The sequence below is a fragment of the Aedes aegypti genome, chromosome 2, assembly GCF_002204515.2.
Source record: "Aedes aegypti strain LVP_AGWG chromosome 2, AaegL5.0 Primary Assembly, whole genome shotgun sequence".
Taxonomy (NCBI): Eukaryota; Metazoa; Arthropoda; class Insecta; order Diptera; family Culicidae; genus Aedes; species Aedes aegypti.
The window spans coordinates 322,622,916-322,648,385 of record NC_035108.1 but is presented as its reverse complement, the minus strand read 5'-3'; the positions used below and the strand labels follow the sequence as shown (position 1 = coordinate 322,648,385).

At 38.1% G+C, this 25,470-nt stretch overlaps 1 protein-coding gene across 1 annotated transcript in view; it reads right to left on the bottom strand.

The window, feature by feature from the left end:
* Positions 1–10,495: 10,495 nt before the first annotated feature.
* Positions 10,496–25,470, bottom strand: part of LOC5566511 (sialin) — a 56,222-nt gene continuing 41,247 nt past the window's right edge. Inside the window, exons 3-4 of the mRNA XM_021845822.1 lie at positions 12,573–13,649; positions 10,496–11,899 (exon numbers count right to left, since the gene is read on the bottom strand). Of these exons, the coding sequence (XP_021701514.1) occupies positions 11,687–11,899; positions 12,573–13,649 (1,290 nt within the window). The 3' untranslated portion in view covers positions 10,496–11,686. The remainder of the gene's footprint in view (positions 11,900–12,572; positions 13,650–25,470) is intronic.

Below are 25,470 nucleotides of genomic sequence, written 5' to 3'. Positions count from 1 at the left end.
TTGGGGAGAACATCCATCCTCCGTCAGTATCAGATGGTGACTGAGACAAACTGACCCTCTTCGCAGGCAGCTAGCCTCACTAACAGCAGAGCTCTGTCCTACCTGCTCGGTGTGAGAGTAAAAGAGTAGGAGAGAGTGAAACTAGATGTAAATATAGATGAGTTGAAAATAGATCTGTATCGGTAAAGAAGCTACAAGATCAACTGAGTCCGGCACAGTAGTGGCCACGAGCACGGAGTGCCTTAAAAAAAAAACAAGTTGTTTTTTGTCATCATCCAGTCCGCTAGAAATTACAACGTAGGGCCGATACTACCTGGACCAAACAAGCAGAAACACCAATAATAGGCTATGATGTATAGCATATACAATATTAAAATTGGAAAAAACATAACATAATTAATGACTTGTTGTCAATTTAATTGAAAACATGATTGAGCACGTTGATGAAATAACCAATGAATAGTTAATCCAGATTTTCATGACATTTTTTTTAATTTGAATCACTGTCAAATGTTATCAAAAAAAAACTACTACAAATTAATTAATTCAGGAAAACAAAATTAAATCAAAATTGGCTATTTGGCCAAACACATTTTTTTTTCAAAAAGAGGTTATTATTTTCGAGAAATTTGAAGTTGAATGTCTTTTTCCACACAAAATTAAATGATAAAAATTCTTTACATTTACTAAAGCAACACACCTTTTAAGGATTATTCAATTCAGATATATGGATGTGGATGCCTTTTTTGTTCGGCCTAGGTTTTCGTAGAGCTCCATCACCACATCACTCCATCACCATCAACACATAAACAAAAAAAACTACCTACTCTTTCACCGACATTCACTTCACTTTTTATTATGTTTAAACCAATATGTTGTCAGACTCAAAATATACATTAGGCCCTCTATCCAATATTTATATATGCTTTTTCACTGCGACTAGTTTTATTTGTAATCTAATTAGTAGAAAGATTTATAACTTCACTGGGAATCAAAACAGACTGAGAAATGTCAAACTATGAAGTTCACAAACAGCTCGTCGTGAACTTTTTCAAACTTTTAAGTTCGGTTTAGTTTAAAGTGAACTATTAGGAGAAATTCAAGTTCACAATAAGTTCCTATGGAAATAGATTTAGCCTCGATCAATGAAATCACCATATCGAGTAAAATAATGTGCTATTCCACTACACGTACATACCGCAGTGGTAAGCACTATGGTTTCAATGCCAGGAACTCGAGTTCGAGTATCACAACAAATATATACAACTCAAAAAAAAAAAAAAACAAATATGCCAATTATCCTCTACCAATAAAACTAGCAATGGGCTGCAACGAAAGTTGGCTATTTGTATTTTTTTTGTCAGTTTATCGCAGTTTATTTTTTGGTTGAACAACGTTCTTTTCAGTGACACAAGCGAACCTTTTGTGAACTAAAGTTCGGTTAGTTACTTAAAAAGTGAGCTGCATAGAAGGTTGTTCATAGTCTTTCAAATAGCTGATTAAGCCAAAACATGACATTCTATCCGCACTTTTGGTAGCTTGGGTTAGTAACCAAGTATGTAGCTTGTTGTTACCGAACAGACGAGTGGATTTACACATCATTCAACAATGCTACAATGAAGAGAAGACCCTCATATATCTCCCAATGGTGATAGTTTTTATCTTGGTCCATTCATTTGATTAGAAACAATAAGCTACACACATGGTTACCAATGGCTTTTAGGGCGAGATCACAAGTTATGCGAGATTTGTTCTAAGTGTTACGTCTGTTTGTCTGTGGATAGACCTTCAACGCGTACGCTTCTCTTTTACATCCTCGCCTTCTGTCTGTACTTGGTAATATGGTTTGAGATTTTATAAAATATGTCTTAGGCCGGAACAAATTTAAAATTTTACTTTTGTCAACTCCCCCCCCCCCCCTTCAAATTTTTCAAAAAGTTAGAGGGGGGAAATAAATAAAATGTCTTATTTTAAGTGTTGGTTTGCACTGTTGTTTTGTGTTTTAAGCTAGTTTTGTAATTCGTCCTTACAATATTACATGAGACAACAGGTGTTAGTGGATTATAAGTCCTAAAACGCTGTAATTTTCAGTTTATTGCCTGTGAAAATGGTTTATTAAATTTGGATTTGTACCGGTGTGCTCGCGTCTATGTCCAACTGAAAACTGCCGTAGTTCAATCGCTCTCTTATACACACACACACACACACACATATTCATTATCTCTCGGTGTACAGAACTGTCCCATGACCAAAGTAACTCACGTTTCAGGTATAATAGTTTTGCGCACAAGATGAATGTACATTTGGTAAAGATATCACTCCGATACATCCCTCCTTAAGTTTGGAAATAAAATCTACAATATCAAAATACTCGAAATCATTTATTGACAGGTTCATGATTTAGTAAATATCGAGACAATGTTTGAGGTTCATTGATACAAATGAAAATCTTTGTATTTACCCGGAGCATTTCTATTCCTTCGCGGACGAACAATATCTTCTGTCTGTATTTCTTTACAGCTAGTCTGTGCGCGTTCATAGTTAGTCTCATTACAACCTGGCTGTGAGTCATCGTTGAGAACCTCTGTCGAAGATGGCTGCACATCGGCGTCGCTGGATCTTTGTAATGGCAATTTCTTCAAATGAGTTCGGTTACTCGTGTATTCCTTCCCGGTTTCTTTAGATCTGACCTCAAGCTCGCTTCCGTTCACGTTGATTACTTCAAACTCCTCTGGTCGAAAATTAGGTTGCGTCGATCCCAGTTTCAAATTGCGCATCAATACGGTGTCACCGGCTATGATGTTGTTTTCTCTAGCATGTCTATTATCATTAGCATATTGCTTCTTATGTTCATTGATTAAAGCATCCCGTTCCTGTGTTCCTCCAAAGAATATTCTGGTAGGTTCCTGTATCGTAGGGAGGTAGCTAATCAGCTCTCAATTAAACATCATTTTAGCCGGAGACAGACCAGTTGTTTCCTGAGGGGTTGAGTGATAGAATAACAGATATTCGTAAAGATCTCGCTTCCAATCGGTATCTTGAGCTACACTGATTTTAATCCTCTTCTTCAAGTTACGGTTCTGTCTTTCGACAGCGCCGTTGCGTTCTGGCCAGTATGGAGTTGTTAAATTTAGATGGATGTTGTAGGACTCGCAGAACTTCCTGAGCTCAATGGCGCGAAACAGAGGGCCATTATCAGTTGTTATCGATTGAGGGATACCGAACTTGCTGAACATTTTCAACAGTGCCATAACCACCATCGAAGATGTTGGATGTTTCATTGGTTCGAACATGGTATATCGGGTTGTGTAGCAAACTACCACCAGTAATGAATAATCATTGGGCAGTCCTTCGATAAAGTCCATTGCCACATCCTGCCATGGAAGAGTAGGTAATCTTCTTGCCATGGGACATGGTGGATCAGGTTTCGCCATCATAGCACATTCCTTACACGCTTTTAAGGTTCTTTCTACTAAATCATCTAGCCCAGGAAACCACAACCGCGACCTTAAGTGTGCTTTCATTGCAGTTGAACCTTGATGACCAAGATGTGCTATCTCTGTGACTCTTTTCTGAAGAGCCGCAGGAATTACAATTCGATCTCCCCGTAGTACCAAATCTCCGTATTGGGCCAGTTGTTCTTTGATACCGAGGGTTTTAAACTGAGCCGGTACGTTAGTCCAGTCCTCGGTTGCTAAAGCTTCACGAATTTTGCTTAAGTCGATATCTTGTGCGCTAGCTCGTTCCAATTCATTTTTGCTAATCCTACATGGCTGCATGTAGGGTGTTATCCAGCTTACAGTATCTGTATCAAGGACTTGATTGATCTGGAATGGACAGAGCCTTGAAAAAGCATCTGCAACGTTTCTGTCTCCTGGTTCGTAACGCGTATCGAAGTCGAAATTCTGGAGGCGAAATATCCATCTCTCGATTCGAGCGGATGGCCTCGATCGCACACGGTCAAGCAAGTAGACTAGCGGTTTACAATCCGTGATGAGGGTGAAACGCGTTCCGTAGAGATATATGTACAATTTTTCCATTGCCCATATAATTCCGAGACACTCTTTCTCGGTTTGACAGTATTTGATTTCGCAAGGGGTCAAACTTCGAGAGATACACATGACCGGTCGGATTTCATTATTCTCTTCTTGGGCCAAAACGGCACCAAGGCCATTAGGGCCAGCGTCGGTTATCAAATACGTTTTATCACGTGGATCGTAATACTTAAGCGTCCTTTGATCAGCCATTGATTTTTTCAAATCATCAAATTCCTTCTGGTGGTCTGTTTTCCAGGAAAACGGAGTTCCTTTATGCAGCAGTTGTCTCATATAATGGGTACGCTTAGAAAGGTTTCCAATAAACTTTCCAAAGAACTGTACAGTACCCAGAAGTGATCGCAGCTCACTAGTTGTTTGTGGAGCGCGCATATCCAAGAATGCTTTAATTTTGGTTTCAGTCAGGCTCACACCATATTTTGAGATTTGGAAACCGAGAAATTCAACGCTTGATGCTCTCAAAACTGACTTCTTCTCGTTGACTTTCAGATTGTAGGTCTTCAAACGTTCAATGACTAACGCCAAAATACGATCATGTTCTTCTACTGAATCGGCGAATATTAATATATCATCTAGATATATTATAACACCTTTGATTCCACCGATAAGATTGCTGATTGTCTTTTGGAATAATTCGGAAGCACTTTTTATTCCAAAAACGAGTCGTGTGAACCTATATAGCCCGCTTCGTGAAACGAAAGTTGTTATATCGCGGCTTTCTGCATCAAGCTCAAGATGGTAAAATGCGGACTCCAGATCAAGTGTTGACAGCATTTCCGCTTTGTGGATGGACGATAAAGCTTCCTCTATGTTGGGCATCGGGTAGTTTTCAGTTAATACTGCCTTATTTGCTGCTCGAAGATCGACACAGAGGCGAAGCTTTGCGTCGTTTTTCTGAACAGGAACTAACGGAGAAACCCAGCTAGTTGGATGTTCCACTTTCTCTATTATCTGTTGGTTCAAAAGTTCTTGTATCTAATGTTCTACTTCTGCTTCCATAGCAATAGGTAGACGACGGATTGGCTGATATACCGGCGTGATAGAGGAATCGACATGTATTTTCAACTGAATACCGGGCACTTTCGGGAAAGGCGATGATGTTTTCGGTTCAGAAATTGTGTTTACTTCATTACGAACGTCGTAACCAATTTTCAACACACCAAGAGCAAAAGCGGTCGATTTGGATAGCAGATTGGTTTGCCCGTTAGGTGAAACAAGAACGTAACTCCAAACGCCGTTTTCATCTCCTGGTATTTTTATTTCAGTTTTGAAAGCCTTGCTGAAATAAATAGGTTCTGACGATCCATATCCTTGGTATTGCTTGCTTTCCTCCAAGGCTTCACGCTCGTTGATAATCTCTGCACCTGCTTGTTTAAGTTTTCCGTAAGTTTTCTGCGTGATGATATTTGGTGGCGAGCCGGAATCAACCAGCATCTGTACCTTCACGCCTCCCACTTCAAAAGCTAAGGTTTCGCTTTTCTCTCCAGCATTGACGCAGTATAAACCTTTCTTGTATGCTGGTTTGTATTTCTTTGCTGGTACCAGATTTTCAGTTCCTTCCCATTTACGTTTTTTCGGACAGCATATTTTGAAATGGTCGAGTTCCCCGCAAACGTGACATTTTACGCCAGATGCTGGACATTTGTTTTTGTCACGCGCGATATGGCCTAAGCGATTACATTTGAAACATCTCACAGCTGATTTACTAGGTTGTACTCGCTGTACAAGCTCGTGTTGAACCGACTGAACTTCTTTTACATATGTTTTACACTGAGCTTGTAAGTCTTCCATCGCTTTTCCGAGCTGTAATATTTCCTCAAAAGTTTTCTCCTCAGACAACAATTTCTTGCGGAAATCCTGGGACAGACAGCCTTCGATTATTTGATCAATTGTGGCATCATTAACGTCGTTAAACTCACACCTATTAGCTTGTTCTCGAATTCGATTAACAAAATTGTCAAACGATTCAGTTTCTTCTTGTTTGATACCGCGTAACAGATGCCGTTCGTATCGTTTGTTTGTCTTAGGCGCATAGTATCTGTCAAGCGAAAGTATAATCGACGCATACTTATCAGCTCGTTGTTCATTGATGCCTGCATCATTCAACTCCGTGACCATAACTTCATAATGGACAATTTTCTCATACTGGTCTTGCAGTTCAATGCCTCCGAGTACCAACAAAAGATCACACTTCTCTTCTTCCTCAGTTATCTTACTTAGTTTCAAATACCGCTCGAGAACTCGCTTCCATTTGAGCCTATCGCTACGAGCGTCGCGTCCCGGTTTGAACGGTGGAACCACTGATGCATCTAAACGAAATATTCAAATACAAACTATCTTAGATCATTCCGATGATTATTCATTAGGTAAAAGTTCACCAAAATTAATGCTAATTGCATTACAGTTCTGCATATGCTACCCATATGCAGGTGTGCTGCCCACACAATAGCTGGCTTTTACTTCTGCATATGCTACCCACATGCTATGTGTGCTACCCACACTTTCTAGCTGCTGCATTTTCGAGATTCACATTTTCAACTAAATACACAATGCCACAACATGCGCTACCCGCATTTCATACATATTTACCGAAAGATAAAACACAATTCAAATACCCCGTAAACAGACCCCAACCTGTTACGGCAACCAATGGAATTTGCAGTGTCCAAAGTAATGAAAAGCAATGCTTCATATTATTTCCAATGTGCTTTGAACTATACATGATCGTGTGAGAATTTTTTTTTTGAGAAAATTTTTCTGTACATTTCGACATGTTCATTGACTTCATTTCTGTCCAATAAATTAATTGGAACTAAACTGAAAATCATTTTCTTAAAGGGTCCAAAATTTGTCCGTTACCCTATTCCTTACAGCTTATTTTTCATGAGACATTTTTATTACTCTTTGTGCAATGTAGGTTTATTGGATATTGTATTTATGCACTCACTAAAGCTATCAGTACACACTTTGCCAAATGTGCAAATATTTGCCAAATTTTGACAAATTTATTTGTCATATGTGTACTGACCAAATATATTTGCACAAAAATTTATGTGCAAATATTTGTCTAACTTTGTAATAGCCAATACTTGAAGATATAAGGAAATATATATTGTAAAAGTATGCCAAAACAAGTTTTATTTGGTCAACTTTGCAACTCCGTTCAGTTCTCGAGTGGCAAACATGGACAAATAAGAGTTTGTCAAATGTTTGTCCACCGTGTACTGACCTTTGGCAAACAATAGGCAAACGGCAAACGTTAGGCAAACGTCTGAAACGTCAAATAGCCAAATATTTGCACACTTGACAAAGTGTTTACTGATAGCTTAATTCGTACTATAAGTAAGAACTCATAAAAAAAACAAAAATTGAAACAAAAGACGTCATAATATATTTAGCTAGCCTAATTTTTCGGGAACATAACATGACAATGACGTGTCATGGGTGCTGGGGTGCTGGTTATGTTTACAAATATCACCAAGCCGCTTTAAAGAACGGCTTTTATTTCATCCACGACCAAACAAACGAATACACTTGACACTAACGAAAAGAAAAAAAAAAAAAAACCTGAACGGAAAACCTATGTTGAATCACTCGATCATGCCACCAACACATTTGTAACTCACTCCCGCCATTAACAGCTTCAGACCAAACATAACCCCAAAAAACCATTTCGGTAGTTCATGAATGGTGCTATGCCCGCGGCGTCTTTGGGGCCCCTTTTTTTTGTGGTCTCAAATCTAATTTTTCTTCCTTCCCAATAAATTCAATAAATTTCCACCACTCCGGTGGAAATTTTGAAAAACCACATAGTTGCTGGCTGCTATGTTCACAATTGAATAATTATTCAACACTTTCCGGACGATTCAGCTTTTCTTTCACTTTTACTCACCAATTTTTAAACTCGTCGCCATTGTACCGGTGTGTGTGACCAAAGTAACTCACGTTTCAGGTATAATAGTTTTGCGCACAAGATGAATGTACATTTGGTAAAGATATCACTTCGATACAGGATTCAAGGTTTCTCCAATAATATTCGAGTTTTTAGTTTATCTTGGACTTCTTCTGATTGCTTGTTTTGTTTTAAATTTTAAATTGCCACTCTGCTAATAAACTTATTATCTTGATCTGGAAAATACAATTTACAATTATTAACACTCCGCTGAGTTAACACATTTGAAATGTATTTTCACTGAGAATAGTACTTTAGTTCCAAATTTAACCAAAAGTTTGGGGTCACGACAAAGCCGAGAAATTTTAGTTTCATCACCTTTGTCACCCGTGAAATTTAAAGAATTCTAACGAAATTTCTATTATCCCTACTTACAACCTATTATACTGCAGTCCTATGCATAATTATCTTACAGTCGCTCAGGTTTGCAAATAACATGGTACAAGGGGGCATAGAAGGACATTACATATCACAGAACCAATTTGCTTTTTTTTTTTTCAAATCTTGTGACATTTACAAATTATAATAATCTAAATTTAGTTTACTGTTGCATCCAACTACAACATTTCTGAAGTGTTCCTAAAATTGTAAATAGCTTAAACGCAATTTGAAATTTTAATATTTTCTCTTACCAAAAGTAAAAAAAAGATGGTAAAAAACCTGGAGATTGATGATCGAATTATGGAAAATGTTATGAAAAACAAAAAAAAATGGCATGATTATTGTTGAAAACATTTTTATTGAATGGTAATATGTGGCAAAAACATAGTTTTGGATTATATGAGTATAAAAAATGATAAATTTACTTGAATTTCCATTTTATTATTTTTTGCCCCCCCCCCCCCTCTCCACACATTTTGATTGAAGAAGTTTTAGGATTTTTATTCAATACACTCTACCTCGGATGTGTGGACATCATTCACGGATGAACCAAATGTCTTTCCATATAGTTATGAGTCTCTGGCTTCGGCTCGCAGTGTCGTAAGTACTGAATCGATTCAATGAATGCTCCAAAGCAATGTTTTGCTCCTTTCAAATATCCATGAGCAGATGGAATTTATCCCAGATCCTGGCTTTATATTACTGTGAAGTAAGGATTAGCGAACCAATCAGCTTGACCTCATTTCTTCTGAAACGTCTGGAACGCATAATCGATCATCACATCCGTGAGTTTTTATTGGCAAACATGCCTCTTCATGTGAATCAACATGCTGCATGCGCTTGATTGTCCGCCTGTGATTGCCACTTCAGTATCGCCAGATCAGCTGCACTTACACTCCTCAGTGTATAAGTGCTGGTGATCTTTTATTTTTAGGCAACAATGACGCCTGCCACGTCATTGCAGACAGTGAGGGGAAGGTGAAGGATTTTTTTATTAGTATCATTCCAACAACATATTACATTTCATTTGCCATAGCAGTTCAGATTTGTTACAGGTGAGTTGATTTAACCTGCTATAAAGATTTGCCTTTTATCTGCTTTCGATTTACTTGTACTCAACATCGAAAGCGGAGCAGTTCTTCCAACGATTGCTATGAAAATTATACCAATTAATGGTTCTTAAATAATTCAATGACCCCACTTATGAAACTTATGATCCCATTTTCGAAATGGTTCAATGAAATTATAATTTGGCTGGTTCATAAGTCATGATTTATGGAAAACCTAAGTATTTCTGCCTCAGTGTTAGATTTTGCAAGGATTGTTCAGCTGACTGACTTCACTCGAACTGGAAACATTTGTACAAAGGTTTTTTTTTTCGGCCGGATCGTTCAGCAGATCGAAGAGCCCTCTTGAAAGCCTGGCAAGCCGACTTCAACGACTGATCCAGCTAAACGGCGTCTGTTCCAGTTCCTTCTACATTGTTTCCTGAGTCTAGTCAGACCGGAACTCCACCAAGGGGTCCCTCTTGTAATCTGCACAGGACTTGCTTCTTCAAATGCTTCCATAATGTATGATGTTGTACTGTCAACGGCATCATCAAAATCACTTACTTATATTGGATAGCCAATATAGTTTGGTCCCCCTGAGCCATTTTCCAAAAAATCCCCGTTCAAATTAGAAGATCAACTCAATTCGCAAGCCATCTGGAAAGATTGGACTGTTTTACACTTGCATCAACCGTTTAAGCATAAAACATGTCAGTAGTTAAGTATGTTAGCCTTTTTACTGGATATATATTACTCAAATTCTCTTTCTAGACTAAGTAATCGGTTAGATAAGATACTACTTCCCAAAATTTGTCTAAATAAAAGTCTTACGTCTAGACAGCAGCAATTTGGTGGAATTTGGTAAGGAAATAAGTTGTATACTTTTATTTTACATTTATTTATATATTTATTACAACACTTCTATGATATTTGGAATCTTCCATGAAAATATCGAGTTGGGGAAATTAGCATGCGAAACTGAAACAGATAGCATCAAGTTTGAGCAAACGAAGTTCAATGGTAGTTCGGATACGATGTACAGACAACAACGCCACAGGTTCAGGTTTCACTTTATTGACGAATCTGGGTTGATAAATGTATCTTTATACGATATAACAACATTGTTCATGCATCTCTTTACTCTTCTTTTTATGGATTTTCTTTAGGTTTTCTGGAGAGCTTAATCTACACACTGCAATGCAGCAAATTAACTTACACTAAAGCAACTTTACATTTTCCATATCGCTGTTTTTCCTGCTTGATTTCCCTTTTCTGATGCGAAATATTTGCTCAATCGTTTTCTTGAGTTCAAGTCCTGTTTTCAAGAACTATTTTTTCGCATTTGCGTTTTATGAACGGGTGCACAATTTGAGCGATCATGTTTTACAAGAAACCACTATGAGTTTTGTTTTCTAAGGAAAAATAAACTTTTTGAAAAGCAATGAAAACGTTTAAGCAAACAATCTACGTTCACGGGGATTTCAAGATTGAAACTATTTTGTTGTACGCTGTCTGACCTAGTTTTGGCTGTAATATTTGCCCCCAAATTGTTTTTCATCGGTTTATTATAAGTTTGCTTTGTTGCACTAACATTTAAATATCCTTTCCTCAGTTAAAGCATTTCATAGGTGTGCCTAGTATAACCTAACATCCTTCCATATAATAGTTTTCTTTGTTTGTTTGATTAATTGTTTTAGCTAAATGCTTGCAATTTAGTTCACAGAAAGTCTCTTCAAGTAACTTTGAATTGCTTGGTTCCTAAAGTATCAGAGAGGTTTGGCCGTAAAGCCGCAGTTTCAAGTCCATTCGGTTGTTTGCATTTTTAGATAATGTTTCTGTTTGAGGCAAATTAATTCAAAAGTTCGCATATGGCAGCATTTGGATCGATCGGCGGTATGGGTTTCCTCTTTGTTGATAGGTTAAAATTTCAAAACAAAACATATTCTGTTATAAAAATCTTAGTTTTAATTTTAGCAACTTAAGTAATATTTGACTTTCTTGTATAATAAGTATTTTTGTGTAAAAGTACCATTGTAGTCGCAAAAATAAGTAACTTTAAATTAAAGTTTGTTTCGTAGTAAAAGTTCAGAAAAAATCTCAAGTAAGAAACAAGAGCTTTGATATCGTTTTTTGTCGCTTTGTGAAATCACTCTGATAGGCGATGCCGTCCCTATGTCATGTGGGTTTACGACCCTCTCCGCATCCCATCAAATTCACTGGTTTCAATTCCGTGCAATGAGCACCACATTCTACTCTTCTTGGTTTGTGTAGTTGGTTTTCGTTTCCTTCGTGTTCAGTGGCGTAGCTTCGGCTTCACCGTTTTCAACAGCACCATTGTTGGTCTTGTCACCCTTGTTCCACGATTGTTCTTCTCCTGAACCCAAGAAAGTGTATCCGATCATCTCGATGATGTACAGGCCGATCGTAACGAAAAAGATAACGCGCCAAGCACCAATGGTTTGCTGTTAAAAATATGAAAATGATTAGGAGGACTAAGGCATAGATCTAGGATACTCGTCTGGATGGATTTAAACTATGATTTTGTGGCTTTCGCAGTTTAGAGAAATCAAAACGAAAAGTTTTGATTTGCCCGACGTTTCGGCACTGTGAAAAAAAAACTAAAGAAAGTTTCCCTTTTGATAAACTTTAACTAAATATTTATGCATTCTGTCTCGAGAATTTTTTTATATTTTAAAACAAAAACTGATATATTCAATAATTCACATCATAGTAACCCATAAAATTTCGAGCAGTTAGAACTGTATTATTACGTCAACTTCAAAATAGCAGTTCAACAGTGTATCGTAGACCAGTGTAGTGCATGTCGTTGTCAATAGTCTAAAAGTGTCCTAAATATGTTCACCCGAAACAAAGGTATATTATTGTAAGTCTCATCGCACATGTTTTAAGAGAGCAAGAAGCTCTCATAAAGCATAATAGCAATAATATTCAAGAATTGTAGACAGTGTGGGAGCAAAACTAATTATCTATTTTAGTTTGCCCTAATAAACGTCTGATACAGAGTGCCGAAACGTTGGAAAGAACAAAACTTTGCGTTTTGATTTTTCTAGACTATTTTCTAGAAGCCACAAATCACATTTAAGTCTAAGGTGGTCGAAGGTTCCAATAACTTACGTTTCCATGGGTGATTTGGCCAACAAAGATCGGAACGGTAATACCAGGCAACGTTGCAGCAGTGTTGGTAATGGCCATCAAGGTGCCAGCGTAGTTCGGTGCAATATCGATGTGGTTGGACAGGAAGCCGCAGAACATACCGCCGATAGAGGTGATTCCAATGGTCATCAGGGCAACGGCTGCTCCACGATTACATCCAATGTAGCACAGAGCCAACAGACAGCACATGGGAATGAACGACGCGATCAGGGTAGCGGTCTTCCTGGCAATCGTGGTGTTGATCTTCTTGCGAGCCCGCAGAGCATCCAAGGTCTTGCTAAGAGCCATACTGAAGAACCACATGGTCAAGAATGGAATGGCAGTGACCACGGCGTTTTCCTTGATGTTGAACTGGAGAACTTGCTTCATGTAGAACGGAAGTTCGATCAGCAGCATATACCAGCCCCAGTTGTTGCAAACGTGGGCAATCAAGATAGCGTAGAATGGTGCCGACGTGAAGACCTTCTTCCATGGAATAGCTGGCTTGGGACCTCCATGGCCAGATCCTCCCTCAGTACCCAACGACGAAGTGATGAACGATCGCTCTTCGGCACTGATCAATGCTTGCTTGTTGGGACTGTCCTGGACCAAACACACCCACAGGACTAACCAGATACAGCTCAAACCTCCCATAACGTAGAACACCGACTCCCAGCCCAAGCTTCCGGCCAGTACACCTGCCATCAACATGGAGATAACCGTACCCAGGGCAGTGCCAGCGTACACAATAGCCGACATGACCGACCTTTCATTCGGTGGAGCCCACGAGGCCAACATGACGTGCATAGCTGGGAAGGTCACACCTCCTCCGATACCTTCACCGATACGCATGGCAATCATGGCTCCGTAGTGCAGTTCGGCAGCGACCGGAGTCAACAGCGTGCAGATCACGTTGATGAACACCGAGAAGAACATCACCCATTTGGCGGACAAGCTCTCTGCAATGCGGGCTCCGGGAATCTGCGATACGAAGTATCCCCAGAAGTAACAGCTGAGAATGGTTCCTTGCAGGGGTTCACTCCAGGCGAAGGGGCCATCCTGTGAATGAGAAAGGTGGAAAAATCGATTAGTGTGGTAGTTCGACGGATCAAATGTTTACCTTGCGACAAATCCTTGATAAGTTCCGGGAATACAACTTGCAGGCTCATCATCTGTTCATTGATTTCAAGGCGGCGTACGATTCAGTAAAGAGAAATGAGTTATGGCAGATAATGGTAGAACACGGTTTTCCGGCGAAACTGATTAGACTGATTCGTGCAATGTTGGATGGATCGAAATCAAGTGTGTGGGTTGCGGATGAGACGTCAACCTCCCTCGTAACCTTAGATGGATTGAAGCAAGGAGATGCGCTTTCGAATCTTTTGTTCAACATTGCTCTCGAAGAAGCTATAAGGAGAGCGGGCGTGCAAAGAAGCGGTACCATCGTCACCCGGTCGCATATGCTCCTGGGTTTTGCGGACGATATCGATATAATCGGAATTGATCGTCGAGCCGTAGAAGAGGCATTCGTGCCTTTTCAAAGGGAGACAGCGAGGATTGGACTTACCGTTAACACCAGCAAAACTAAGTACATGATCGCTGGTAGACAGCGTGGTTCCAATCGTGACGTTGGTAGTGAAGTGGTGCTAGGTGGTGAAAAATTTGAAGTAGTGGAAGAATTTGTGTATCTTGGTACTTTAGTGACTTGCGATAATGATGTTACCCGCGAGGTGAAAAGGCGTCTTGCAGCTGCGAATAGGGCTTTTTACGGGCTCCGTAACCAGCTTAAGTCCCGTAGCCCGCAGACGAAAACAAAATTCGCGCTATATAAGACTCTTATCCTTCCGGTTGCTCTATACGGCCATGAATCCTGGACGTTAAAAGAGGTCGACCGGAAAGCGTTTGGAGTTTTTGAGCGTAAAGTGCTGCGAACAATACTCGGCGGTAAACAAGAAAATAGCATCTGGCGGCGTCGCATGAATCATGAGTTGTACAAGTATATAAAGAAGTGGATATTATCAAGCTCATAAAACACGGCAGGCTGCGTTGGGCTTGTCACGTGGTACGAATGCCGGAAGAACGACAAGCAAAAATAATATTCAGTAGAGAACCCGGACGAGGCCGTCGGCTTCGTGGTAGGCCGCGCACACGTTGGCTTTTTGCAGTTGAAGAGGACTTAAGGGCACTTAACGTTCAGGGCGACTGGAAGCGATTGGCTCAGGACCGAGCCCAGTGGAGAAGAATTATCCATTTGGCGTAGATTCAACGTAGCGGATTGTAGCCCATCAAGTAAGTAAGTGGTAGTTGAGGTATGAATAAGGTTAGAGTGGTGGATTCGAGTCTTGATCGGTTCAACATAATAGGGATCATTCAAACATTTCATAAAGCCAAAAATGGTATTTTTGTACGCCTACACACCCTTTTGTAACGCTTTTTGTATGAATGTTCCACAAATTGTGTATAAGCTGTAACATACTTGGGACACAGAACCATCCCCTCCGGCCTTATAAAATTTATGAATGAGCCATTTTATAGAGAAGGCATTGACCGTGATTGTTTTACATTTTATTTGTTATGGCTATATCGGTCATGCAACTCAAAGGCAAAGGGAGTCTATAGAAGATTTTACAAATGATGAAATGAATAGGTCGCAAGGGAGCGACAAGATTGAAATTAATTAGGTGGTGAAAATTGAGCAAGCCATAGGGGAACCAGTAAAGCATCGAAGCGTCCTGTATTCTACCTAGCTTCACTACTGGAGAAGGGTTAGCTCAAAGCATTGAGCTTTGCTACCAGTGCGCATCGTACCTTCATGCTGTGCGTACACGAATTCTCTCTGCTCTTGGAAGTTTTCTTAAAAACTACCTAAAGCAATAAAACAGTACTTTTCAGTGCTACACAAACAGTACTTTTCAGTGCTAAAATTAAAAACGGTACTTTTCAGTGCTACTTAAACAGTACTTTTCAGTACTATTTTTTCTACTATTGATCCCTTTACGATCCTTGTTTGGACCCGTGCCTTCGATTTTTCGTTGGACCCGTTGGCGAAAGCTAGCGGTGGTAATCCTTCTTGGACACCGTCTAGGGAAAAAACCTCTCGAAGGTCACGTCTTTCTCGTTTATTAACTAAACATGGTATCAACAACTAACAAAAGGAAGGGTGAATCTCTGAATTCACTACTTCCTTCCAAAAAAGTGGGATTTAAAACTGTCACTACACGTGGCAAGAATGGAAGAAAGGACGCTTCCCCGGAATGCGAAGTTTCTTCCAAGGGTGAAATGAATAATTGTATTGAAATGAGCAATCAGTTCGATGCTCTAGACAAATTTTCCGAACACCAAATCGAAGCAGCCTCTAGCCCAGGCTCTTTGATTCAAGTGAGGAAGCAAAGAGTGCCGCCTATCGTGGTCAGTTGTTCCGAATTTGGGGGATTTAGGCAGGAGATCTTGAACTCCATTAGGGGAATCAAGGTTTCCTTCCAAATCGCAAAGAAAGGAGACTGTCGCGTTTTGCCGGAAACTCTTAAAGATCGCGAACTTCTTCTCAGATATCTTGAAGAGAAGAAGCACAAATTTTTTACTTATGACGACAAAACTGAACGTTTGTTCAAAGTTGTCTTGAAAGGTCTCTCAAGTGACTATAAGTCACCTGAAGAGATCAAAAATGGAATAAATGATTTACTTGGATTTTCCCCAGTCCAAGTAATCATTATGAAAAAGAGAACCCAATCTGGCATTGTTCGGAAAGGGCTTTCTCAAGAATATTATTTAGTTCACTTTAACAAAAAAGAACTAAATAATATTAAAGCTTTAGAAAAAGCTAAACTTATGTTCGATGTCCGTGTGACGTGGGAACATTTCCAGAAACCTGGAGGAAATTACCAGAACCCCACTCAGTGCCGTCGGTGCCAAAAGTGGGGTCATGGTACAAAAAATTGTCGCATGGATGCTAAATGCATGATTTGCGGAGGTTCTTCTCACGCTAAGGACGACTGTCCTGTGAAAGAAGATACCAGAAAATTTCAATGCGCCAATTGCAAGGGCCCTCACAAAGCTAACTTTTGGGAATGCATTTCACGCAAAAGAGTCGTTGAGGCTCGTGCCAAGCAGATGAAGGATAATATCCGTTACGATAACGGTCGTTTCCGGAATTTGCCTGGTAGAGTATCGAACAATGCTCATTTTTTAGTTAACGATCGCTTGATTAGGAATCATACCCACCAGGAAGATCATAATCATGCTCATTCACAAACAAATTTTAATCCGTCGGGTAGCCGTTCGAATCTTTCAATTTCGAATGTATCTACCCACGGTAAATCCTTTGCCGATATCGTAGCAGGTAATTTGAACTCTTCCCCTGTTCGTTCCATGAGTACCCATTCTACTTGTTTCAAATCAAATGGAAAAAACCCTACCGCCACAGGTAACTCCTACCCCGCTTCTTCGTCTACCGAAAATTCCAATGGGAAATCATCAGATGATATGTCTGCCTCTGATTTTAATTTTCTAACTGAACAATTGAATCTAATGATTGATGCAATGTTCAAAGCCACCACTATGACTGAAGCAGTCCAAGTAGGTGTAAAATTTACAAATAAAATTGTTATTGGATTACGTTTTTCTAATGGATCCAAATAATAATTTAAATATTTTAAATTGGAATGCTCGTTCTCTGAATGGTAAAGAGGACGAGCTGTTTAATTTTCTTACAGCTAATAACGTGCATATAGCAGTTATTACCGAAACTTATTTAAAACCTGGATCCAAATTTAAAAAAGATCCTAACTTTTTTGTTTATCGTAATAATCGACTTGATGGGGCATGTGGGGGAGTTGCAATCATCATTCATAGGCGTATAAAACATCAACTGTTTTCGTCATTTGAAACTAAAGTTTTTGAAACTTTAGGTGTTTCTGTTGAAACACAGTTTGGTAAATATACTTTCATAGCTGCCTATTTGCCTTTTCAATGCTCTGGACAGCAAGTTAATTGGCTTCAAACTGACTTGCGAAAATTAACTCGCAATAAGTCAAAATTTTTTGTCATTGGTGACTTTAATGCCAAACATCGGTCATGGAATAATTCTCAAAGTAATTCCAACGGCAGAATTTTATTTGATGAGTGCTCTTCAGGATATTTCTCAATTCAATACCCTGATAGCCCTACATGTTTTTCCTCTTCTAGAAATCCATCTACGATTGACTTGGTCTTAACCGACTCTAGTCATCTTTGTAGCCAATTAGTTACTCATGCTGATTTTGATTCTGATCATGTCCCTGTTACATTTCAAATATCGCATGAAGCGATTCTCAATCCTATCAGCTCCACTTTCAATTATTTACGAGCTGACTGGAATATATATGAAACGTATGTTGACTCTAATCTTGATGTTAACATTTCTTTAGAAACTAAAATTGATATTGACAATGCTCTTGAAACTTTAACAAATTCCATTGTTGAAGCCAGAAACATTGCAATTCCAAAATGTGAAGTAAAATTTGAATCCGTGATTATAGACGATGATCTTAAACTCTTGATCCGTCTTAAAAACGTGAGGAGAAGGCAATTTCAACGCACTCGTGATCCTGCTATGAAAATTATATGGCAGGATTTGCAGAAAGAAATCAAGAAACGTTTTGCTCAATTAAGAAACAAAAATTTTGAAAATAAAATTTCTCAATTGGACCCCGGCTCTAAGCCCTTTTGGAAATTATCTAAAATCTTGAAAAAACCTCAGAAGCCTATACCGGCATTGAAAGAGGAAAACAAATTATTACTAACTAATTGCGAAAAAGCTCAAAAACTTGCTATGCAGTTTGAAAGTGCGCACAATTTTAATTTAGGACTTACTAGTCCAATTGAAAATGAAGTTACTCAGGAGTTCGAAAATATTCTCAATCAAGAGAACGTTTTCGAAAATGCCTGGGAGACTGATTTGGAAGAAGTGAGAACTATTATTAAAAAATTCAAAAATATGAAAGCTCCTGGCGATGATGGAATTTTCTACATCCTCATCAAGAAACTTCCAGAAAGTAGCTTATCATTTTTAGTTGATATATTTAACAAATGTTTTCAATTAACATATTTTCCTGACAAATGGAAAAATGCTAAGGTTGTTCCAATTTTAAAACCAGACAAAAATCCTGCAGAAGCTTCTAGCTATCGTCCAATCAGTTTGCTTTCCTCCATCAGTAAACTTTTTGAAAAGGTTATTTTGAACAGAATGATGGCCCACATCAACGAGAATTCAATTTTTGCCAATGAACAGTTCGGATTCCGCCATGGACATTCGACCACTCATCAACTTTTACGTGTAACAAATTTGATTCGTTCCAACAAATCTGAAGGCTACTCTACTGGTCTTGCTCTTCTAGACATAGAAAAAGCATTCGACAGTGTTTGGCATGAAGGTTTGATTGTAAAATTGAAAAATTTTAATTTTCCAACATACATTGTTAGAATAATTCAAAGTTATCTGTCAAATCGTACACTTCAGGTTAATTATCAGAACTCCAGATCTGAAAGACTTCCTGTAAGAGCTGGTGTTCCCCAAGGCAGCATTTTGGGACCAATATTATACAATATTTTCACATCTGACTTACCTGAGTTACCTCAGGGATGTCAAAAATCTTTGTTTGCGGATGACACAGGCCTCTCCGCCAAAGGACGAAGCCTGCGTGTCATCTGTAGTCGATTGCAAAAAAGTTTGGATATTTTTTCTTCATACTTGCAAAAATGGAAGATTTCTCCTAATGCTTCCAAAACTCAACTAATAATATTCCCACATAAACCAAAAGCTCTTTATTTGAAACCTTCAAGTAGACATGTTGTCACGATGAGAGGGGTTCCAATAAATTGGTCAGATGAAGTTAAGTATCTAGGACTCATGCTAGATAAGAATTTAACTTTCAAAAATCACATTGAGGGCATTCAAGCCAAATGTAACAAATATGTAAAATGTCTCTATCCCCTTATTAATAGAAAATCAAAACTTTGTCTTAAGAACAAGCTTTTGATATTCAAACAAATTTTCAGGCCAGCCATGTTGTATGCTGTACCAATATGGACTAGCTGTTGTAACACCAGGAAGAAAGCTCTGCAGAGAATTCAAAATAAAATTTTGAAAATGATTCTGAGGCTTCCTCCCTGGTATAGTACCAATGAGTTACATAGGATATCCAATGTTGAAACATTGGAACAAATGTCAAATAAAATAATCAATAATTTCAGGCAAAAATCGTTACAATCTTCTATTGCCACGATTAATGCGTTATATGTTTAGGTTAAGTTAGGTTAAGTATATTAAAAACTTTTTTTTTTTCTCTTATAAGCAGGTGAAATCAACTCACCTGTAAAAAATTTGAACTGCTACGGCAAATGAAATGTAATATGTTGTTAACAAAATGTTAATAAAATCTTAGATTTGTTTTACCAAATCAGGATGATAGTGTTGTCTAATAACACAGAACACCTAGATATAAGAAATAATGAATGTAATGTTTGGAATGATACTAATAAAGAAATTAAAAAAAAAAAGCTTTTGAGCTTTGCTACCAACACAGGCCACGATTGCTAATTTAGAATTTCTTAGAATATTTAATAATTTGATAATAAATTTTTAATCTTAATATATTAATGTTACGAAGCTGAATCATCAATTTACAACTAAAGTTTAATAATTTAGACAAAGAAGTTTGCTAAAAAAGCTGTCATTTTTTTCATCGCTACTTTTTTCACTGAAATTACTCAAAATTCTACGTCCATAAGCTGGGACCCCTCCCTCCCTCTCGTCACACATCGTCACAAATTCGTGAAGAACCCCTTCCCCCTTGTCATTTATGGACGACTCATGCGATAGGTTCGTGTTTGAATTTGTTTACATCGGTGGAGGACATGGGCGTAGCTAGGATTTCCATCACGGGAGGAGAAAGGAACTTCGAAAATTTATTCATGAATTTACACAATATCTGCACCCATTTTGCACGAAATGTTTAAAAAGGACATTGAAAAAGGAGGATTGAAAAAGTTTGATGGTAGAGATCCTATTGACAGGAATTTCAGTCTTGCCAGTTATTGAAATGGAATATTGAAAAAGAATTTTATACAGTTCTTCCATGAATTCCCTAAGATTGATTCCACTAGCATTTCTTCCAGAAAAAAACTCCAGAATTTCTCCAGGAATTTAGTAAATATTGCTCTTGACGGAAAATCCCACAGGGAAACGTCCAGTGATTCCTTTCCTCTTGAATTCTTTTAGGTATTAAACTCGTAATTCCTACATGAATTGATTTAAGAATACTGTCAATGGATTTTCTAGAATCAATTCAATATTTTTCCAAGGAATTATTTCAAAATTGATCGAATTTTTCTCTAAGATATCATCAAAATATTTCTTTAAGAATTACTCTTGGTATTTTTTTTATTTTCCAAAAAAATTCTTTCATTTTTTTCTGTTTTCCATAAAGAGATTTCTAGCCCTGGGCTAGTTCATCTCGGGGGGTTTCGGGTTCTTTCAATGAAATTAATCTAAAATTCTTACTCTGCGATATACATCTCGGATCATGTGTCTGAGTAAAGCTTCTTCAGTATTTCGTGCATACAATATTCAACACCAACAACCATGAAACTTGCAGAGGTTTATGGAATTCAAAAAGAAAATTCCTTTGAAGTCTGCAAGTGGTTTTTTGGTGTTCCTTAAGAAATACATAGGGAGACTTACGGCTTCGGCACCATTCGACTATTATCGGCAACCAAATTTCAAACGCCAAATTCACAGTATTATTCTATCAAAACACGTCAATGAAAACATTCAGATGATTCTTTGTTCTGTCCGCTTCCCACTGACGAGATTTCCAAGACTAAACAAACAATACCGCCAGAGATGTCATCAATTCAAATGAACACGCCTCAAATGCGACTGATTTGGAGCTGCCGAAGTGATTCACCAGCAGTTCATACGGGAAAGTTGCCGAACAGAATGAGGCTGCCGACAATAGTCACACTGACAAGAGATGTTCGCAGTGTTGTAAAAACGTTTCCAAAAGCATTTTGGCAAATCTGTCGGTGTGAATGGATAGAGGATTGAGCAACGCATAAATGCAAACAGACAAACACGGAATTTATCTGATGATGTCCGAGAATATTACAAAAGAAGCGCGGCATCGGCTTAGACTGCCGAGAATACGTAAGTTCCCCTTGATAAAACTTGAATGGGCATTGGATGAAGTCCTTAAAAAATCTCTGAATTCCTTGGGCGAGAATTTCGTAAGACAGAATTTGCAAATTCAATTCTTGAAAAAATCTCAGAAGGAATCCCAAAGAATTGGCTGGAGAAATTTCTGAATGAAGTATCATATATTTATCATATATCCAAAATGTCTGAAAAATACAGTTATCGGAAATATACTGCAAACGTTTCTAAAGAAACTGAAAAGGTAATTACGGGGAAGTTTAAGGAAAGCACTCAAAAAATATGTTAGGCAAATAACACTAGGCCAATTTCTTCGAGAAACCATTACTTGGAGATGTTCCTAGTGTAGTTCTTAATTGAATAGTTAAAAAATATTCCTGTAGGAATTATTTGGTAATCTAAGTAGTTTCTAGTGGATTTTTTCAGATTACTCACATAAAATTGAGTATTTTTAAAATTTCTGAATGAATCTCCGAGAGAAATAAATAAAAACTTGAGGAAAAATATGCAGAAGAGGTCTTTCTTAACAAAGACATGGACTCTTGAATTCTGTAATGGATCCATTTCAGATGAACCTTTAGATTTAAATTTCTTATTTTATGATGTTTTAGAAAAGATAAAGAGGTTTTGTGTCTATTTGAGAAGATTTTCACTAAAAATCACTCAAAGGGGCTTTTCCATCTTTCAAAATTATTAGTTAAAAATAAATAAATAAATAATAATAACTTGGACTCACCAAAAAACACCAAGAATCTGTGAAAAAAAAAAGTTGGGTAATACAGTCAAACCTCCAAGAGTCAATATCTGAAGGGACCGTAGACTCATGGAAATATCGAGTCGTGGAAACATATGCCTTGGAAAGCCGTTTGAGGGGATCATCATAGTAACCATAATATTTTGTTTTTAGTGTGGTTCTATGAGTCGATATCGAGTCATGGAACATCGACTCATGAAGGTTTCACTGTATTTCCATGTGCATTTTGATGAGTCTGGAAACCCGAGGAGGGAAGAATAACTCGCAATAACTTATGCATACCATATTTTGGTATCATACAATAGTTAGGTATTGTTCAGTTGTCAATACCTCATTTTGGTATTATAATGGTATTTGAAAAAAAAAAAATTAAAACAATTAAAAATACTTCATTTTGGTATTCGATAGCTATTGAGGACTGCTGTAGGTATTGAACCATCTCACTTTTGTATGAAAATCCATCAAGTATTATTTAGGTATTCTTCTTCTTGGCATTTACGTCCTCACTGGGACAGAGCCGGCTTCTCAGCTTAGTGTTTTTATGAGCACTTCCACAGTTATTAACTGAGAGCTTTCTTTGCCAAAGTTGCCATTTTCGCATTCGTATATCGTGTGGCAGGTACGATGATACTCTATGCCCAGGGAAGTCAAGGATATTTCCATCACGAAAAGATCCTGGACCGACCGGGATTTGAACCCAGACACCTTCAGCATGGCTTTGCTTTGTAGCCGCGGACTCTAACCACTCGGCTAAGGAAGGCCCCAAAGGTATTACAATACCTGATCTAGTTATCAGCTTGGTATTTGTAGCATATGCAGAAGGTATTATTTGAGTTATTTTACCTCTTATGCAGGGCTCATTCATACATCATTCAGGTGGTAAGTATTGGAAATTATCTGGTATGGAATACCTCAATTTGGTATTCAGTAGTTATTTTCTTCTGCTCGGGAAGGGTGTGCAAGTTTCGTTGAGGAAAACAAAAACAAACTGTGTATGATGAGCATATGCAAGTGTTCGTGAGTTCAAATGTCTCTAAGTTCTATAGAACAACTGTCAAAGTGCTTCCAGAATCAGCTGATTTTGAACGTTTCGTAAAAGGCCTATTCCTCCAGGAACTTGAGACTGCAAAGAATTTTAGCACATACACCTGTGTGTGGGGCGAGCGGAGCGAGACGATAACATTGTGTTTGTGTCGTCTTGACCCAGTCGTTGCTCATCGATCATTCAGTTATACTGGAGTGAATTACAAAGGAAGTAGTGCTACCATCCGTCCTGATTTTGAGTTTCTTTTGAGGCGTCCTGATTTGATTTTCATATTTTAGGATTTGTTCTGCTTTTTCAGCACAGATAGTAGCAACCACGGGATTTCCTATCTTCGTTTCAATATCTTGATGCATCGCAAAGAGAGATTTCCTCCATCTAACATCTTGTGCTGCACACCATGTCTAATCAATGTTTCTAGAGAGGCCATTTACGAATGTTTCAGAGAATCGTGTAGAAAAAACTGTCGGCTTCCAAAGAAAACCTTTGACGGATTTCTCTCAAAAACTTTGATTGGTTTTCTGTAGGACTCTTCATGAATACCTTGCGAGATCCTTAGCGTCTCGTAAAAACCATTATGGAAACTTAACGGAAGCTTCTTTATGAAATTCTTGAAAAGATTCTTAGCATATTCTCTGTATAACCACGATTCGAGGAATGTTACCGTTATTTTCTTGCATTATCATGTCTTATAAATCTCCCAAAAGGTTATAGCTGGATTTCATTAAAGTTTTTATTGGATTCTAAGAAATATACTTGGCTGTTTTTGACATTCTTAGTTATTGCCTAGCGATATCTTGACCAGCCACTAAACACTGCTAATCAAAAGTGTCTCATAATTTTACATTACAAGTCCTCAACATTAAAAATTAAGAAAAAAAATCTTTAAAATTCTATTGGTTGTTGGGAATATAAGTCATATTTGTAATTTGAGCTAAAACAGAACTTGCACAGGTAGAACTGGATCCTATTCTTGGCACTTTTGATTCACTTTGGCAGTAGTTTTCTTAGGCTACTGACCTCATATTTGGCTTAAACATGCATCGTATCGAAAAGCTTCTTTTTGCAAAGTTTCAGATAAATTGGCCGAGAAAAATCCCCAATGCCATAGCATCCTAAGTTGTAAAAATTTCAAAATGTCCTGATTTTGAGTCTTCAGAAGATGGTCACCCTAAAAGGAAGACTTCCGAAGTGGTGGTCTGCGTGATGCTTCTTCAAGAATTTATATTCTCCAAGGATTTTGCAAGGTATATGTGGCAGAAATTGATAAAAATCTGAAATTCAAAATATTCTTCTCAGACTCTTCTATAAACTACCCCATGAGTTCCATGATTTCCTTTTCCAATAAATTTTTCATAAGCATCTTAACATGCTAAAATGCTATCAAAATCCAGATCCGAATATGCCGATCGAACCATATTCGGAGAGTGTAAATAACAGTTCGCGAACCATAACAGTTCGTCACATCGCAATCGGAGAGCCCTATGAATGTAAACATTTACTCTCTCATTTGGTACGTGGCACGAGAGCGTTCAAGAGCAGAAATTCTCACACGCTGCAACAGTATCTAGCCATTCGGGTGATTTATGTTTTGCATAAAATTGGTAATAACTTTCAAATGTTCTGGTAATGCAGCCTTTAACAATCTAATTATAATCGAATCATTGGTTGCAAACATAGCTCAGAAGATGGAAAATATTCGCTGCTGTTTCTTAATCAAAATGAGAGTGGGTCAGCGAATATTACAAGTGTTGACACACAGTGATCGGCGCAAAACAGTGGGTGGTGTGTGTCTGTTTTCGTTCATGGCTCGTTATCTTCCACGAACGATAAATGTCATGCGTATTGTATGAATGCAGGCGGATAAATGGGATGAAATTATGGCTCGTGTGTC